We start from the raw sequence: 19,870 nt of genomic DNA on the forward strand, positions 1-19,870 counted from the left end.
TTATCTTACCTGAGAAAGGTGCAGGGACCTCTTACTCCTTTGGCATCCTACATCTCGACTGCTCTATGACTATACCTCCCAGAATCCTCCTCATCTCCTAAACTCGCCTATCTTCCTGTCTCATTGGCCACCATGCTTTATTAATCAACCAGTAAAAGAAACATATGTACAGAAGACATCCCTATCAGTGTACCACCACTTCCTAGCTTCTGGCTACTGGCATTAAAGGTGTGTGCTTGGTTTCTATGGCTAGTGGCTGACTTTGTTTTCTGAATTTTCAGGCAAGCTTTTTATTTATTTTTATTTTTGAGACAGGGTTTCTCTATGTAGCTTTGTAGTTCAAGCTGGACTCGAACTCAGAGAAATCCTCCTGCCTCTGCCTCCCGAGTGCTGGGATTAAAGGGGTGTACTACCACCACCTGGTTCAAGCAAGCTTTAATAAACCATAAATAATATATCTGAAGTTCTGTTTGTTAACAAGAAGAATGATATGTTTTTAAACAATACTCTAGAAAGGATTCTCAAATAGATTATTTCTCATACTTCAAGAATGATGCTATGATCAGTAGGGTTTAAGTGTGGAAATGCTGACACCAACCTGAACTATGTGGACTCCAATTCCTTTCTAACAGCTTCTTCACTATTATGAGTCAAAGCAGACAGAACTCCAGCCCTTCAATGCTATAGGGGCCTCGGTCCTTTGAAGGACTAAGGTCACATCACCTATAAGGTCTCATGTAGAGTTTCCATGAAACTCTATGTCAACTATGTTACACTCATGGGCATTTTTTTTTTTTAATTTTTGCTTATACCCACAGGCAGCTTCCTGATGGTCAAGCTTATATGCAACTCAATCTGGCATAATATTAATATCCATGGACTGGCTCAGCAGTCATAAATTGAAGCTTTATGAGGAAGTATTGTTCATGACCAAAGAGACTGTAAACAATAGGATCTAAAACCAAACTGGGCTGTTGCCAGGTTTCCTAGAGTGTATTCAATGGGCAGAGATCTCTCCATGCTAAAAGGCATGCCAGCTTGGGAACCATAGAATGGTCCTGGCAGCAAATTTTAGCCTGTTTTCTGTTGTGATAATAAGAAACTTGAAATTGGGCAATTTATAAAGAAAAGGAGTTTGTTTTGACTTGGTTCTGGAAGCCAGGCCTTTGAGAGGTCATATCAGGTGACAGCCTTATTGCTGATGGGCATTCTCTGAAAAGTCTCAAGTGGCCCACAGTGAGGCAGAACTTCTGAGCTCATCAGATAGAACTAGTCCCATTGGACTATTTCTCCATCTTAACTGCCCTCAAAGTCCAGACATGCCAGTTGGACTGAGCTGTTGCCTGCAAGAAACCTCACCCTGGGAATTACATTTCAGCATGAATTTTGGTGAAGTTATTCAAAGCACATAAGTGAAGCTGGCACCAAACATTGCCACATCTGGATTGCTGAGCAGTTTTACCAATGGTGAGAGACACAAAAGAATGGCTCATCAAAGCTATGAATGAAATAAAGCTGGATGAACAGTTCCTGTAGGGTTGGAGTTTTATGAGGACAACACAGCCAAATACGCACTGCTTAGAATGAGATCCTGAACATGACAGTCCCTTAGAATCCTCTTTGTGCCTCTTCCTGTCACAGTTAACCCTAAAGGTAGCCACCATTCTGCTTCCTGCTTCTCTTCATTAGTTTTTCCTGTTCCTTGATTTATATACGACACGAATCAATCTCATGGCTTCTTTCTTTGAATGTCATTCTTGTGAGGTTCATGTGTGTTGCAAATTCTTCTACATTTTTATTTCATGACCATGTACAATTCATTATATGAACACAGCACAGTTTGTCCATTCTATTCCATATAGGTCCCTTCCTCTAGTAATTTTCTGTTTAAATAAAACCAAATACCAGTTGTACAATGTGCAGAGGTGGAGGTAGAGACAAAGCTCATACACTTGCCTTAAGTTTGGAAGGAAAATGAGCATGTGTATTAAGCTTTCCTGATGTGACTTCAAACTCTGAAGTTATAAAAACGGTTTAGAAAATTAAGCATGTTTATACTGCAGGGGATATCCACAGGAAGAAATACTTCCTTTTGGATTCTTATCTCGCTCTGCAAAGTTTTGGTTACATATGGAGGGTTATCTAAACCTATGCTGAGAGATGCCAATTATTTGTTTATAATTTGTGTCAGCAGATGGTCTACATAAAACATTGTCTAGATACTTTAAAGAAACCAAGAACACAAAATTTCTAACAAGATGGAAGTAGAGAAACTCAAACTTCTTTAAGATGAATTAATTTCTTTTTGAGACAGCCAAGTAAGTTTGATGCCAGTGTGTACAACAATTTAGAGGATTTGAGGTTTTAAAGTGTACTATATTACTTTCTACCTAGTCTTCTGAATGCCACTATAGCAGACATCTCTGTAGAATAGAAAGCTCATGTCTTCAATGTATATCTAATTCTCTGGGAGAAAGAAGAACAGACAGGGCAAGGAGTCACAGAATGCACACTTACTGGATTTCAATACTTTGACATACAAAAGCCAGCAGTGCAAAACAGATTTTAGAAATGTTCAATTATGACAAGAAAGGGGAATAGTCATTTGTTCCATCAACACTACAATCTGCAAGACAGATAGAATTTTGCTTTCACTGAGCTGAAGGAGGGTAGTAAGAAAATGCAGCAGATCATCTACTTGTGTAAAGTCGTCAGGAAACACGGGGGAGAAGCCTGAAGACAGGACCAAGGAAGGAATCGGGAGGGGACATGTGTCAGTGAAGCACAGGATTCTAGATGTCAGAAAAGAACAGTGTAGTGAGGTGGTGGGAAGATTGCTCAGGGCCCTGTGCCTGTGGGCAGGAACTCATTCTGTGGGTAAGACACAGCAGTCCCACAGACTGCTGAAATGGCTTTTCTTTCATGTTTACATTTATGTGTGACAATCACACATGAGTGGATTGCATGGAGATCATTTTCACAGCCTATTACCTGCTCTTATCACCCCCTGCTGATCATGTCTTCCCGTCTAGTCCACCTCCTATCCTTTTTTGTACAGGCAGTCACAACTGCTGTGGGTTCATGACTGTGAGGGCCATGTGATATGAACTGTCTGCTTCTGTTATGAAAATACTAAGTCCAAGTTGGGTGTGGCGGCAAACACCTGTGGTCCCAGCATTCTAGAGTCTGGATCATGAGGATGAGGAGTTCAAATCCATTCTTAGCTACCTACCAAGTCTGAGGCTAGCTTGGGCAATATAAATCAAACTCTAAATACAATAATCTACTGAGTCGGAAAGAATTGTGTTGCCTAAGTTTTACAAGTTTGGAGACTGTAATGAGGTGATAAAGCAGTGCAGCTTTCTACAAGATGTTTCTCAGTAAGAATAATAAAATTACAATACACATTCTTTCCTCCCTGTTGGAGTGGTTAACATGTTTTTGATGGATAATGTTGCAACTGCTTAGTTTAATACTTGGGAGAGTAACCTACTGATTCCTATTCTAGGATTTTATCCTATATATATTTTGTACACATATCCTAAGAGATACCCAGTGAAATATTACTTGTGATGAAAAAAGATCAGAAATAATTACCTACCATAGGGAGACTGCTGAGGTGACAAAGCACACAGTCGATGCAGTATCATACAAGCATGACACAGACCCATATGCATGGGACAGCCTTCTGGACACTCAGAATGGGAAATGTATGCAACTCAAAATGGGAAATGGGGCAGTAAGTGTTAATAGTACTGTATGACTCTTGGGATGCTTGGATGCCAGTACACACTTTATTTTTTAAGAACTATCTTAAAAATGTAATATTCTGGTTTTCAAAGTAAATCACTACAACAGGACATTTTCCAGGAAGAAAGGAAATAAGAAAAATAATGGGAATGAAAATACCTTGTAAAGCACACTGTTGTATGCATTCTCTCCTGGACACGCTGCTGTTTTACACACCACAGGGACAGAGTTAAAGGTAAGTTAGTGGACAGGCACATGGCATAAACATACACAGGTCTGTAAGGACCAAAACAAAAACCAAAATCCTTACTTAACTCTTAATTCATCCCTAGAACAGAAGCCAAATATGAGTGTTCCATTTGCCTCAGAAAAGGCTGTTTGGATGACCTGTGAAGTTCAGATGCTAGCATTGCGATGAGTAGGGTCTTGAGGCTCAGATGGATAGGGTGTGACAAGTCGGGGATTCAGGAGGCCAAGAGGTCCCTAGTACTTACTAGCTATAGGATAATAACTGTAATCACTTCCTATCTGTAAGATTAAGCTTCCTGTGATGTCAATTTTTGAAACAGGAAGCCAGAGAAAGGTCATGAAGTCCACCCCCTGCAGAGACCTACTTCAACAGCAATGAATTACTAAAGCCTTGATTTGGAAACCCGGAGGAATTATCTGCCCAGTCCAGTTGTTTTCATAATTTATTAGCAGTAAGCTATTTCTTTTACCAAGATATTTTACTTAATATTGTATAAGCCTGCCAGCAGTAATACTTCACATGAAAAATATCTTTTTAATCTCCAAGTACCGAGAACATGAAAACGAGAAAATGTTACTTTCTTAGTTTTTCCTTTGGGAAATTCACTTTGGAAATTTACAGATGCAGAAAAATTAAGTTTGGGTCAACAACAGCACATTTCTATAGGCGTGATCACTGAGTCTAGGAAACTCCAAATCTCTATCTACTGACTCAAGTATGCACCCTGAGCTCACATCTCTAACTTGAACTTCAGACCTGTCTAGCTACTAGCTGGGCACTCTGAACACGTCTCAGCAGGTACCAGTGAGTTCCTCAGAGGCAAAGCCCATTTTATCACTGAGATCAGAACCCCAAGTCCTCACAAAGGTCTTGAGTCAGTTGCTAATTAGGTAGGATTGCCATTGAGAACACAATGGTTGTCAGCCAGGCATGACACTGCTCGTTCAGGAAACTTTTGGCAACTTCTGGGGACATTCCTCTTTGTCCCAAGGAGGCAAGAAGAAATTAATATTGGCACATTGTGGGCAGGAACCAGGAATGCTGTTATGTATACTACATCACAAGGGACATTGCTCCACAGTATATAGTTATGCTCACATGTCTTGTGTGCCCAGGTTGAGAGAGGCCTGTTCTATTGCAACCTGGATGTGAACCCTATCCTTGAAGAGGCCTCCTCTTGCTTATTCCTGTATGCTCAGTGTCTGGATGGCTACATGCTGTGTACTTATGGAACAAAGGATGAAGAACTCAAATACTACTGCTCTTGTTTGAGTCTCACAGCTTAGCCTTACTGCTTTTCTGGCCTCAGCCATGGAACTAACTCTTAAGTGCTTTCCCTGTCTCCATGCTCCTGGACTGCACCTCACTAATCTTTACAGAGTAAAAGTCTTTAGAGTAGTAGGGTTCAGTGATGTCTTTATAAATTAGCTTTAAAATAGGTATTTTAAAACACAAACAGTCTAAGACAATTAGGCCAGGTCTGTGTTAACATACTGAGACTTATAACAAAAATGTGCCCAAAGTCCTGGATTCATGCCATTCACCACCATTCTCCCATGACTCTGTTTCCCCTTATTTCCTGAGGCAAAGCCCTTATGATATCTGCACATGGCTAGTTTGTAACCAACATGCTTCATCTTGCCCCATCTTCTCTGACTTGCTTGAGCCAGACTCTAAAGGGCTGCCAGTGGATCAAGAGACCCAGCTCCAAATCTGAGGGAGGACAACTAGACAATGGTGTTGACAAGTAGTCTCAGAAATGAACTCAACTTGCCCTGTCTTCAGGCCTGAGCAAACCTAACACTGCATATAACCAGCCAAGCAAATGCCAAGCTCTGTAAAGCTAAGGGTATTATGATTTCCCTTAATGTACAATACTGTGTCCTATCCCATTTCTTAAGTGAACAGTAAAGCAAGTTTCCATCTCATAGCCCATCAACACAGGGTCTGCTCCAAGTCTTGATCAGGGCCCAGAGGCCTTTCTCACAAGGTTGAGGAAACACCAATTTGAAGTTTCTTCAACCTAGTTCTAGTGACGGAGTTTCTCTTTATAAGACCAGCCCATTTAGTGTGATCTTACTGTCCTTGTTCTTCTGTGACTCAGGGACTTTCATAAAACAATGGTTCCTGGGACTGACGAGCTTGCTACTTACTAGCTTTTGTGTGTGTGGAACCGAGACACCAATATAAAGAGTTACTCTAGTCGTGATGGGGAGAGTGTTCCTCTGGGAAAACCACCTTTCTGAGAGGTGAGTGGCCATCTTTTCCTAGTCCCGGAGGCAGAGAAGCCCCTCACTCCCCACATACCTGAATATCTCTGTGTGTCCTGTTTGCAGAACTTTCTGTGGAAGAGGGACCTTTGTGGGGTTTAGCCCAGTTATGCTGCCAGTAATAACAATGAATGCCAGCTCTCAGAATGCAGAGGGGCATGCAAGCAGGAATCAGAGGGGCTGAGTACCTTGGGCAATAAGCACCTTATAGGAGGCCATATTCTCCCAAACTACAAGCTGTAACATACTACAGACAGAAATACAGGTGGTCCTTCCAAGATACACAAATGCCAGTTTTCTCTCAGCCAAGTGGCTGATTTCTATTATCTTGCAGACATATTAATTTGGTTTATAACAATAAAGCTGGTAATCCTTGAACACCTGACATCCAATCCTGGAGTGTTGGTCTTTCTTGTGGGAAGGCATATGACAAACACAATTACTATACATACAGTTTCAAAAGCATGAAGACATTAATATTTATTATTATTATTATTATTATTATTATTATTTTTGAGATAGGATCTCACTATAGAGAGTTCAGGCTGGCTTCAAACTCATGATCCTCCTGCCTCTTCTCTCTGACTACTAGATGACAGGCACATGCCATGTGCCTTTTTTGTTCTACTTTTGATCATCACATCAATTGGAACATTTCACACATTAAAGAACAGCATGACATTTCCTATGGGTTTTCAAAACAGGAGCATAGATAGGGTATAACTAAAGCAAACCCAAACAATACCCTGTCCCAAATCCTATGGGGAAGCAAAGATCAAAACCAAATACTACTGACCCACAAAATGTAAGCAGTGCTTCTACCAATCGTGATATTGAGAATGAGAGGTAGTTTTGACATTAATCAAATATGAAAATAGCCCGTGAAATAGGAAATTATTTTTCTTTGAGTTTAGGGCTGGAAAAGTTCAGAAATCAGTACTTAAGCATTCAACATAATTTAATGTCTGTTTTTGCAAATTAGAAACATATTTGAGGAAAGCCCTCATTCCCTTATGTCCCCCACCTTTTTCTTTTTGTCTAGGGTCTCTCTCTATGTAGCTCTGGCTGTCTTGGGACTCACTATGTAAACCAGGCCACCCTGGAGTTCACAGATCCATTTGCCTCTGCCTCCCGAGTGCTGGGATTAAATATGTGCACCATGGCTTTTTCTTTCAGAAAATATTTCTAATTTTATGTATGTGTCCAATGTAAAGGCCAGAAGAGGATGTTGGCCCCCTGGAGTTTGAATTTCAGGCATCAGAGAGGTGTTCAATGTGAGTGCTGGGAGCTGAATTCCAGTCCTCTGGAAGAGTAGCAAGTCCTCTTAACCACAGTCCTCTCTGCAACATCCTTCTTCCCATGCTTCTGGAAAGTAAGGCTCTTGGCAAAATTCAAGATCAGGTACCCAAATCCTCTTTTAAATAGTCTTTCCTCCCTGAACCACCAGCTCTTGCCTTGCCATTTCCAAATAGTCTGGTGTAATTAGCTGAACCAGAATGTGGAACTTAAGAAGCAGTCCTCAAGCCAGGCAGGGGTGGCACATGTCTTTAATCCTGCACTCAGGAGGCAGAGGCAGAGGCAGAGAGGCAGGAGAGGCAGGAGAGGCAGGAGAGGCAGGAGAGGCAGGAGAGGCAGGAGAGGCAGGAGAGGCAGGAGAGGCAGGAGAGGCAGAGAGAGAGGCAGGAGAGAGAGGCAGAGAGGCAGGAGAGGCAGAGAGAGGCAGAGAGAGAGCAGAGGCAGGAGAGGCAGAGAGAGAGGCAGAGAGAGGCAGAGAGAGAGGCTGAGAGAGAGAGGCAGAGAGAGAGGCAGAGAGGCAGAGAGAGAGGCAGAGAGGGAGGCAGAGAGAGGCAGAGAGGCAGAGAGGCAGAGGCAGAGGCAGAGGCAGAGGCAGAGGCAGAGGCAGGCAGATCTCTGTGAGTTCCAGGCCAGTATGGTCTACAAAGTGAATTCCAGGACAGCCAAAGCTGTTACACAGAAAAACCCTGTCTGAGGGAGGGGAGAGACTAACAAACAAACAAACAGCCTCAAAAGACCAAGACAAAAAGAAGCAGCCCTTCTCCAAAGACTAAGGAATTTATACCTCCACCCCTATGCTGGGAATGGAAAACTTAAGTTTAGAATTGGGCTGAGTTCCAGCTGGACTACCATTTCCTGCATGCAAGTTAACCCTCAAAGGCCTTGGTTTCTTATCTAAAAAATGGGAAGTAATCTCCATTTTCTTTACAGAAAAGTTGTAGGAGTAAATGGATCCAACAAATATCTGATTTACCATGCTTTGTACGACAGAAATCCTGTCCTTGTGGAGTTTTGGTGAGAAGTGCAGGAAGAAAAATACAACAGACAAAGAAATATATAAAGCAGGAGCAAGAAATGCTAAAGCCAAGCCATATCTGAAGGTCATGGTAGGAAGGTTCCAGGGTACCTAGGGACACTGGAATTAGTCACAAAGAAAGACTCTTTGAGGTGGCATTTGAATATATATGAAGGGAGAAATGGTGTGAGGCAGATACATTTCTGGGAGAATTCAAAATCAGAAGAAGGAAGAACAAATGCAAGGGTCCATGGAAGAAGTGGGTGTAGCCTGTCTGTGCTGGGAACAAGGGCGGTGACTTTGCACTGGAGATGCTGGTGTTCATTCAACAAGCTGGAAGCCACTGAATGGTTTTAAGCATTAAATGGAGCTGGGCATGGGCAGACTTTGCAGAGGCAGGGACCAGACATGAAGCTGCCACAGAGATTGTGAGAGGGGAACAGTGGCTGGGGTTTGGACCACATTGTCACTATGGAGAGGCGATGAGGATGAGTCAGGACCTGGCCAGGACAGTTTGTGTGAGAGGAACCAGGACAGCTGCAAGGTTTCAGGTGAGCCAACAGGGAAGTGGTGTTGGCCACTGCAGAGAAGGGGAAGGCTGGGGATCTGGTCTGCTGGGATGCAGGGAAGGTATCTGATCAATAGTTTGTGATGACTGTTGACATTCAAATAGAGATGTCAAACAGGCAATTCAATACGCAGGAAGGACTGGATCCTGGGAAACTTCAAAAAAAAAAAAAAAAAGATATGAACTCATGTTACTTCACGACAATCCTGTGTTCTCTATGCAAGGCTGGAGTTCAGCGGTAGGCAGCTGGCTTCACACAAGTCCTCTGTGAAAATTACAGGAGGCATATACATCCTTTTTCTTTGTGCAGCAGTGGCAATGGCAGTAATGACAGGTGCAATACAGTTACCTAAGTAGGAGGTGGGTGCACAGCTCCTTTCTGAGTGTTAGTTGGAGACTGTTCAGGCTTCCAAATGCTGGGTGTCACCATTTCCTACTAACTGATCAGCTTCCTTTTTCACAGGGAGTCTTCTTCACCCAGTCCTTCTAAGTAAAACTAACAAGGACCGTGTGTGTGTGTGTGTGTGTGTGTGTGTGTGTGTGTGTGTGTGTGTGTGTGTACATATAATCCCCAGTGACTTAAATGATCTCTTTTGTTGTCCTAGCATAATTAGTATCTTTTCTTTTCAGTTTATAATCCATTATTAGGTAACTTGATAAAATCTGAAAGAGAAATCAGAGTACTGCTCCCTCCAAATAAGATATACTCCAAATTAACTCAGATGTATTTTAAGATGCACTTAGTAACTTTTAGAAAAAGAACTGTATTAAAAAAGCTTTTTATTGTAGTTAAGTACTTATCCCTAGCACAGGTGTGGACTTTGGGAGCCCATTCCACATAGATGGATACTCCCTGAGCCAAGACACAGGGGAATGGGCCTAGGCCCTATCCCAAAGAATATGATAGACTCTGATGACATCCTATGAAAGGCCTCACCATCCAGGGGGAGCAAAAAGTATATGTGATAGGTAGGGTTTAGTTGGGGGGTGGTAGGGGAGGACAGGAGGGAGAAGGGAACTGGGATTGTCATGTAAAACAATCTTGTTTCTAATTCAAATAAAAAATCTGGGAAAAAGCTTTTTATTATTATTCTTTAATTTTTTTATTGTGCTCTAATATTTATTGTGTGTGTGTGTGTGTGTGTTTGTGTGTATGTGTGTACACTACTGAATATGTGGAGATAAAAGGATAACTTGCAGGAGTTGTTTCTTTTCTTCTACTATGTGGGTCCCAGGGATCACATTCAGGTTGCACACTTGGTGACAAGTTATCTCACTGACACCTTAATATTTTTCTTAATTTTGCATATATAAATATTTCTGTGCATATATGTAATTTTAATACTTAAAAAAACACCCTAGGTACACACTTTACCATTGCTTTTTGGAGAATGTCCATTGGAATAATACTGTTGCCTATAAAGATACTTTCTAGTAATGGGTGTGAATATTGACACAGCATGCCTGCTGTGTGCACAGGCTGCCTGAACAAGTAAAAATAACAAATATACTTAATTGCCAGGTACCTGAAAACTCACTCATTTTGTTTGAAATTTGAAGATCACTGGGAAAGCAAAGAAAAGCTATGTATTTCTATTCTACAAACATAGGACCTGTTATCTAGCTTTACCCTTTAATTAAGATATATTTTACAGACTCTGGAACATAAGACATCAGACAGAATGCCATGATACTGTCAAAGTTTTTTCTTTTCCTTTTTTAAGAAAGTGTATATGTACAAGACTATAACATAGTTTGTTACTACATTTCCTGGTGGTTTTATGTGGAGTGGGACTTGTAAGAAAAAAGAACTCTGACATCTTTGATCAAATGGACAGATGGAGGGCAGGACACATGAAAATGCAAATCATTCCATTTCCTACTGGCATCAAGTAAGTGTTGGTTACAACTGTTACAACAGATTGTTAGAGATTAAACAACAACAACAACAACAACAACAACAACAACAACAACAACAAAACAAGAAACCTGAGGGCAGAATAGAGAAATTCTGTCCCATCATCAAATGATGATGACCATGATGTGAACTTTTAGCTTTTCTGCAGGGTAAATTTGTCAACCTTTATCAAAAAACTTTACAACTGTGCAAGCTTATCTACCCAGAATTTCATGTCAACAAATTTAGCCTCAGGGAATAAATGTACAAGAATACAAAGTATGCTAATTATCAAGATGTCACCATATCACTGATTATAATACAAGTACTGACAGCAACCTAAGTGTTCAGCCACTGGAGACCAATTCTATTTTGGTACATTTATACAATGGAGTATTATGTAGGCTCTATAATTATAATACAGTGACATGTTCATTGGAAATATGTAGCACCAGGAGAGAATACAATAATTATGAAGCCATGGAGAGTAAGGGACTGTTTTGATAAAAGTTTGTGCATGTCTGTCAACATGATACATATCAATATATACATATATTAAAAAAACAAAAATTTCCAAAGGGATATACTGAAACTGTGTGAATAATCTGTTTTGGGAATTAAATTATAGGCATTTTTCTTTTTGCTTGCTACTATTGCACTTTATTCTGTAACAAATATAAAGAATGCACAATTAAAAATTTAAAACACAAGCACAGAAATACTTGAAATATGAATAAGAAAATAAAATCCCCAGCAAAATACAAAGCTACTTGTACTTCATACACAAATAGATATCTGAATACTAACACTAAAATATTTCTCTGTACTGAAAAATACCAATGACACTAAAAATCATTTAGACATACCATCAGTTTATTATACTTTCCTTTTTGGTCATAACACACTATTCCTAGACAGAGGCCCATTCAACAGTTACCACAACAGAGAAATACTATTGGTGAGTAAATGATGTCATTTTGAAACACTAGGTACTGGAATGTGGTGTCTTCAAGCTGATGTAGCCCTTCCCACACTCACAAAGTTTCTGTGCAGGACAAGATGTTCCAACCCCTCCCAGACCTTCAAGCTGCAGTAGTTCTGCCTTAACTCACATTTCACACTGAAGGGTTGAAACAGAGCTAGCAGCAGCAGCACCACCACCACCAATAACAGACACATGTCGTGCTTTGACTAATATGTTTGGCATGGATATCTACATAGATAATTCAGTTTTCAGAGTGGAAGGAAATGTGGCATCAGGCAGAAAAGGAGCACCAGGTGAGAGATGGGGAAGAGGGCACAGGTAACCCCTGCAGGTGGATGGCACGGATGAGGGGGCTGGGGAGGCTTGAACATGAACATATGATTTAAAGGTGCAACAAAAGCCTCACCTGGGCTGACTGCTGGCTCCTTCAGGGGATCTGCCGTCAGCATCCAGCTTTAAAACTGCTAACTTAGAAGGTGACATTTTCCTTTTCAAATTTCCTATATGATTCTGGGCAATGAACATTTAAATTGTGGTTTCAATTGCCAAAGTCAAATTTTCCCTTACAGACTGTCCACACCAGTTCAGTCAGTGCAGGGACTCTGTGTGATGCAGCTTTCTTTGGACACTTGGGACAAAGAGAAGCGAGTGTCTTGGACGTGGAGTCAGTCAGAGCACACTGTTTAAATGTGGGTCAGGGTTTTCTCATGAAGAACAGACATCTGTATCCCTGTAGCCAACAGCTTCATGTTTCGCCTTCTGTCCCATTCAATCATCCAGGATAAAGTGTGAGCTGGTCCACACCGAGGTCCTGGCATGCCTGTCTATAGCACATTCCTTTTATGCTGGGTTCTCACCAGTAAACCCTTCAGGGCCGTGCTGTACCATTCAGTGCAGAATATGTTGTAAGGAGACACCCTAGCCCCACCCAATAGTCATGGGACAGGTGCCAGGTGGACCCGGGACTTGCCCATAAGGGCATGGTGAAGGAAATCCGGTGTGACGTAAGGGAGCTTTTTAAGGGCTGCACCGGAAGACCCTAGCTCTTTTCTGGCCATGCTTGCTGGGTTCCTGTAACCTCGCTCTGGTCTGCGTCTTGCCCTGGTGTTTTCTTGAATAAAGAGACTTCACCATCCCGGATCATAGTTCATCTTTGGCGCACTCGCCAACCCTTATTCTTCAATATGTGGTTTGAAGATTGCTGATACTATGCTGCTAGAAAACCTTGCCAAGTCTCCCCTGGCTAGGACAAACCCCTTACTAGGTAGCCAAGTCAGCTGATGAAGAATGCTCACAAAACCCCACCCCTAATCTTCCAAAGGTTAACAGATGTTCCCACAGTGAGCACTCAGGACACTCTTAAAAATGTGTCCTTAAAGGTACAAGAACCCTAGTTTTCCAACCTTCTATTTATAGGACTATAAAGGAAGTCATGCCTATTTTAATTGATCATGACTTATTTTTTTCTGATTCTCAGACATGGTAAATTCTATCTCTATAATTTTATTTTATGTGTATGGATATTTTGTTTGGATGTATGTCTGTGAACCACATGCAGGCAGCACATGGAGACCAAGAGCAGACTGGAGCCCCTGGAATTGGAATTTTAGACAACTGTTAGCACCATGTGGGTTCTTGGAATTGAACCTGGGTCCTCTGGAAGAGCAGACACTACTCAACTACTAGGCCATCTTTCCAGCCCCCTCTATCTCTGCAGTATTGGCTTATCCTCCTATTGCATCAAAGCTTCTAATACTAAATTCTTCCACCCAATTTAATACTTCTTACTTTTAGCTTTGCCTGATCTAAAAATGCTGTCACAGAGGTGGATGGGAAAGCTGAGATGCTTACCTCCCTGAACAGGTCACACCAGGTTTATGGGCAGCACAAGTCCCTGATTACATTGTCTCCCTTCTTCATTCTGTACCCTAACATTAGAGGATGCCACAGGAAGGCCCTCATGCCCCTACAAGGACAGCAGGTACTCCAGGTGACTTACAAGCTGGTCCAAAGAAGAGTGGAAGGATAAATGGTTCCCATCCAGCCAAGGGAGAAAGTATGCACTACATTCACTATGGCTTTGCCATGGAAACCTAGCAAATGCAAGGTCTAGTTAGCCTCTGTGGCGCCAGTGGTGCTCTGGGCTTGCATAAGCACACTGTGTAATGTGCAAAGGCACAAAGGTTTGGGATTGACTTCCCAGCCCAAGCCCTGACACCCTGATTTGTTTCCTTACACAGTGATGACAAGTTACTGGAGTTGTTACTTTTCTTTTCTTTTTTCCTTTCTTCCTTCCTTTCTTTTTTTCTTTCGCATCAAAATGCTCTTTGGGCATCAATGGAATGGAAGGAAGAAAGCCAAGAAAAAAGAAGGGAGAGTTGGGAGGGCCATGGAAAATGTGACAAAGGCCAACACAATTCAGATGCCTGTTTCTTTTCGAACGGGAGACAACTCAGTGGCAGATGAGACTTTTCCTGGTGACTAACAGACACAGCCACTGAACTCAGGTGCTATCCTCCACCAGAATGGAGGATAAATGCTAATGGTCAGGGGTAGGGGAGAGAAATGAGAAGATATCTTAAAGTATACCACCTTATCATAATAAAAGAAAGTCCTATGTCCTGACTGAATGTACTCTTGACTTGTAGTAGGCATGAAAAAAATCATATTTCATTAATGGGCTATTATTTAAAAATATATACAATATATACAAAATACATATGTATTTTGGCATTAGGGAATGAACCCAGGATTACACCAAGTTATGCTTCCAGCCCTCAAAACATTCTCAAATGAATTTTCTCAATATCACTGCAGTATCTCTGGGTCTCATGTGAATAGCCGAGCTGTTCAGGCAGCAGAGTCATGCAGATGTGGTAGACACACCTCCTCTGCCTGTAGTCTGGCTTCCAACCTGACGGGGGTCCAATACCACTTTCCCATTTTACCCATAAAGCAGGAGATTTTCTGTAATATTAACTCATATGCTACTGAAAAATGGTAACAAGGAAGAGCAATGAAACAAGTGAACACTGCGGTAGAAGAACAATGTGTAATGTCTCACATTCTGTTGGGCCCTGGGAAGCTGCCTAAGCCAATAGAGCAGATACACACTGCACACATATGCTTAGCATGTACATACCCAACACAGACTGCTAAAAATAGATGAATACATCATACTGACCTTAGGGGGTTTAAACGGGTAGTCTGGTGAAAAGGTAATGTCAAGAAAGAACACCCCTCCTTCATAGACAGATCCTGGGGGTCCCAATATAGTTGACCTCCATTCATAAATGTTGTCTCCTTTGGGTCCAGCACTGAAACAAGACACACAAATGGAATGTGCTTAGAAATCACATAAAGTTTGGAATTAAAATGTATATTCATGATAACAATAAATTTAGTAATTCCATAAAACACAGCAAAGTTAATAGGTTAATTTTATCATGTATCATATCACTCTTGTCAACATCATTCTTCTATAAACTGAACGTGCTGCTATTACTTAGTGCAACAAAGCTGAAGGTTCTGCTGTACTGCTCACAAACCAGACACCATGGAACAAGTTTCCAAGGACACCAGCCTTGCATAAATATGAATTATCTGTGAAGTCTTGAGAAGGGTGACATAGCCCTGGGGGCCCATGACACAAAATTTCCAAGTAAGAAAGGCTAATGCAGAACAGCTGGCCTAACCTTCCACTAAGCATTCAGAACGCTGACAACACCATGACACCAGGAAACAGCCACATTCAGAAGACTCAGCCCTGCAACATGCCAAACAGAGTCTCTTCCTCCTCCCACCATCTCCTGGATGATAAGAAGTGACAGTTTATTTCATTTTATAACATTGTCTCTGTTCCTCCCTAGAATAAAAATTCCTTGAAAAGTAGAGTTTGCATACTAAGTACATATTTGTCAGACACTGACAGGCTAATAGCTCAGCAGGTCACATGACTACAAGTGGCTATCATGAACCTGTGTCTCCAACAAATTCACTAAAGAGAATGAATCCCAGTATAAAAGTGAATGATGTTACTTCTTGCCACTGAGCAGCCACAGAATGAGTAGAATTCAGCTTTCCAGGAGCTGGGGATGTAGCTTGGTGGTCCAGTGTTCATTGTTCCCAGTGTCCTGGGCCTGATCTTAGAGTCATGGTTTCCCCTGCCCACGAGGACTGGAGGGAAAGACAGAAATGACCCAAAAGGTCTTCCAGGGTTCTTTCTGTGTTATCAGGTTATTGTTTTTAATAAAATCTTCATATCATGTAATGAGGTGGGCAACACTATGAATGCTTGGGAAAGATTGTACTCCAAAGTCATTGCAATAAACATTGATCATAACCAAGACGAGACTGGATGATAAACACTGTTAATGTAATTCACCTCACTAACAGATCAAAGCAGAAAAGAAAATGTTAGTCTCACAGGTTACAAAAAAAAGAGACTTTCTTCTCTTCCTCCTTCCCCCTTTCTCCCTTCAAGTTGCTTCTCCTGAGTCCCCTTCCTTCTCTTCCATGCAAAAATAAAATCTTTAGAGTTTGAGTGACAGTTCATGGTTATAAACTAAGAAAAAATTTTTATCATGTAAAACTGACCAAATCTTAGGGCCCAAACATGAATTCTTATGAATTAATAGGAAAAAGACTAAAATTCCGCTAGAAAGACAACAACAGACATTTTTAAAGGATGGACATAAAATTAAAATGCTTAGTTTCATCAAAATTGGAAAAATAATTCAGTTGGCGAAAACAAATGCTTAATGAATAAACTTCATGGTGATGAGGACTTGTGAACATCTGGTTCCTACACTGCAGATAAGTGTTCAAATATGCTGCAGAAGAGCACCCTGGTCTTCAGAAAGAAAGAAAAGGAGGAGGAAAATTCTGTACTTTGCAGTGTCATGGGTGGACCTGGAAGGTGCTGAGCTCAGCAAAGGCAGGTAATGAACAGCAAATGCTATGTGTTCTCACTTATATGTGCTAGCTACAACACTCGTCTCATAGAAATAGAGACTAGAACAGTGGCTTTGAGAGTCAAGTGTGAAGACAGGCTGGTTAGTGGGTGTGAGCCAGGTAGGTAAGGATCTGGATGTGAGGGAGCCTAAGAAATTGAGTGATATCACCAGAACCCTGTTTCCTGGTTGGGCAAAGTGAGACAGGAAGAAGCCAAGGAAACTGCAGCTGTATCTTGGCAGCTGTGTCATCCTTTTGTGGCTAGACATCCTTGATGCTGCAGTTAGGGTCTTCCTGCTGTGTCAGGAACTAGGGCAGTAGGGCACTTTCCTAGTAGCCACATATGCATGCCAAGGAGGATGCCCTCAAAAGACTGTGGCTCCATTATTATTTGCATTGTGTTTTCGACCCTCTCCCTCCCTTCTTCCACCCATGGTCTTTTAAAGAGGACTACTAACAGAAATACCTTAAAAGAGAGAAGTCATCCAGCATGATTTGGGAAAGAAAAAAGTCACCTTAGGCCATCAACATGTCACCCATTTAAAGGTCACAAAACTTTCTTAAAATGCACAATATGGAATGATGCTCCTCCTTGGGTCAGCCCACTCCAATCACCCCCTGGAACACACTATTGCTTTGCTAAGTAAACCACTACTCAAACTGTCCTCATCTCTTGGCAGAATTCTTCATTTGAGAAGGCGAGGACTTTCCTGGATAACATCTTTCAGGAGTGCACCTGAACAACAGGAATCAGTTTTAACAGCTGGTATCACAAGAGGACAACTATTGTATAGTTGGGAAGAATTCATTAAATATTTCGACTTTGTCTTCTAATGTTCCAAACACAAAGAAATGGCTGATCTCTGAGGTAAAGGATACATAGGTTAGTGCTCTGATCACTATAAACATCTATATTGGTGTTAAACTGTGCCTTGTTCTGTGCATAATGGCCATTTCAATTAAAGATAAAAACACATATTAATAAAGAATGCATACTTTAGTTCAATTGAACATACCCCTGCAATAGAGCAAAGCATCTGCACTCAAACCCCACAGATGTGGTGGTGTATGTGCATCAGAGGTCATTGCAACAGCAACACTGGCAGCACCTCTATCCTAAATGGAGACAAATGAACTTACCTAGAGGAAAGCCATCTGCCAGTGAGACCCTGCACATTAGCAGAAGATCCTCAAGTTCAAAAGCCTGGACAGGCAGCACAAGACAACCCAGCAAGAAAGAGAATACACTACCAACACAACTACGGTGTAAAGCAAGAAACGGAACAAGGAAAGAGTTCAGAGCTGTGGTTGACCAAGGCAACATAAAAAAAGAAAGCATTTAATTGGGGACTCAGGGTTCCAGGGGACGAGTCCATGACCATCATAGTAGGGAGCATGGCAGCAGCCATGACACAGGAGAAGTAGCTCAGAGTTCACTCACATTTGTTGAGTGAACAAATGTGAGTGAACTCTGAGCTCCTAATCCTTCCAAACAGTTCCACCATCTGAGGAGCAAGTATTCATCTACATGAGCCTATGGGGGCATTCTCATTCAAACCACCATACTCTACTTCTTTTTTTAAATAAATATTGCTATTTTTTAAAAAAAATTATTTAACTTTATTTTAAATTCATTGGTGTGAAGGTTCAGATCCTCTGGAATTGGAGTTACAGACAATTGTGAGCTGCCATGTGGGGGCTGGGAGTTGAACCGAGGTCCTCTGGAAGAACAGTCAGTCCTCTTAACTGCTGAGCCATCTCTCCAGCCCACACTCTACTTACTGTGTGTGGTGATCTTAGGAGCAATGGTTGATAATCTAATCATGGTGTGTCAAGTATGTTCATTTATATGCACCAAATTTTATATAAAGAAAAAGTATGTGGGTCAGCAAGGTGGCTCAGTGGGTAAAGATGCCTGCTGCCAAAACTGATGACATGAGTTTGATCCCCAGGAAGTGTACATCAGAGAGAACCCACTCCTGCAATTGTGTACTAGGGCATGTATATGTACACACACACACACACACACAATCCATGCAAACAAAGTAAATACAAACTTAATAACAGTAAGAAGTGGAAAAGTATATTTAAAAAGGCTAAGAAGTGCTATGTGAATTGAGTAAGTTCTGTGATCCTACTCTGCATTAAAAACTGACCTAGTGTCCCACAAGCTGTAAAGTTTATGAATTACAACAATGACCAGCATTGACAAGTTGCTCCCAAGGGTACAATAGTTGCACTTATATCTCTGGAGTAACTAACAGCCATTTAATTAGACTTAAGGCTTGCTCAATAGTAGGGAATTCATGCCGGGTACTATAAACCCAGCTAACTACTCATGGCTGGTGAGGTCATGGACCCTAGAGGAGAACTTAATACAACTGCCACTTTTCTTAAACCAGTATAATTCCCAACTGTATTCCAAATACTAATCCTGATACTCATGGACAAGTGTAGCTTCGCCCCATCATCAACGAAGCTTCTTTTGGCAGCAATAGGGACAATTACAGAGATCCACAACTAGTCATAAAACTGAGAACAACTGATTTTGAAATGCCCAAATTCAATTGACACACCCACAATACAACCCCTACATCTGAGGCTCAGGGAACATCATAGAAAGGGGAGATAGAAATACTGTAAGAGCAAGAGGCCCAGGACATCTGCTATGAATAGTGCCTACTATATATGACAGGGAGGCTAAAACCATTAAATATAAAAAAAATATGGTTGACTAAATAAGACCTACACAACGACAACACAAGTTGATATACAAATGTGGATGGGGGAAATCTCACAAGGTCCTACCCACAGATGAAAAGCTGTAGACAATGGTTGCTGGGAGAGGGAGAATCAGTCTTTTCCAGGGAGAAGTTCCTTGATAGA

The 19,870-nt window shown here is 41.4% G+C and overlaps 1 protein-coding gene across 3 annotated transcripts in view; it reads right to left on the reverse strand.

Annotated features, from left to right (window-relative positions):
- The window catches only part of Ube2e2 (ubiquitin conjugating enzyme E2 E2), a 296,679-nt gene that overhangs the window by 62,655 nt on the left and 214,154 nt on the right, over positions 1–19,870 (reverse strand). For all 3 annotated transcript variants that reach the window (XM_027389395.2, XM_035452237.1, XM_027389396.2), the window contains exon 4: positions 15,216–15,348. In XM_027389395.2, the coding sequence (XP_027245196.1) occupies positions 15,216–15,348 (133 nt within the window). The remainder of the gene's footprint in view (positions 1–15,215; positions 15,349–19,870) is intronic.

The sequence above is a fragment of the Cricetulus griseus genome (genome assembly GCF_003668045.3).
Source record: "Cricetulus griseus strain 17A/GY chromosome 1 unlocalized genomic scaffold, alternate assembly CriGri-PICRH-1.0 chr1_1, whole genome shotgun sequence".
NCBI lineage: Eukaryota > Metazoa > Chordata > Mammalia > Rodentia > Cricetidae > Cricetulus > Cricetulus griseus.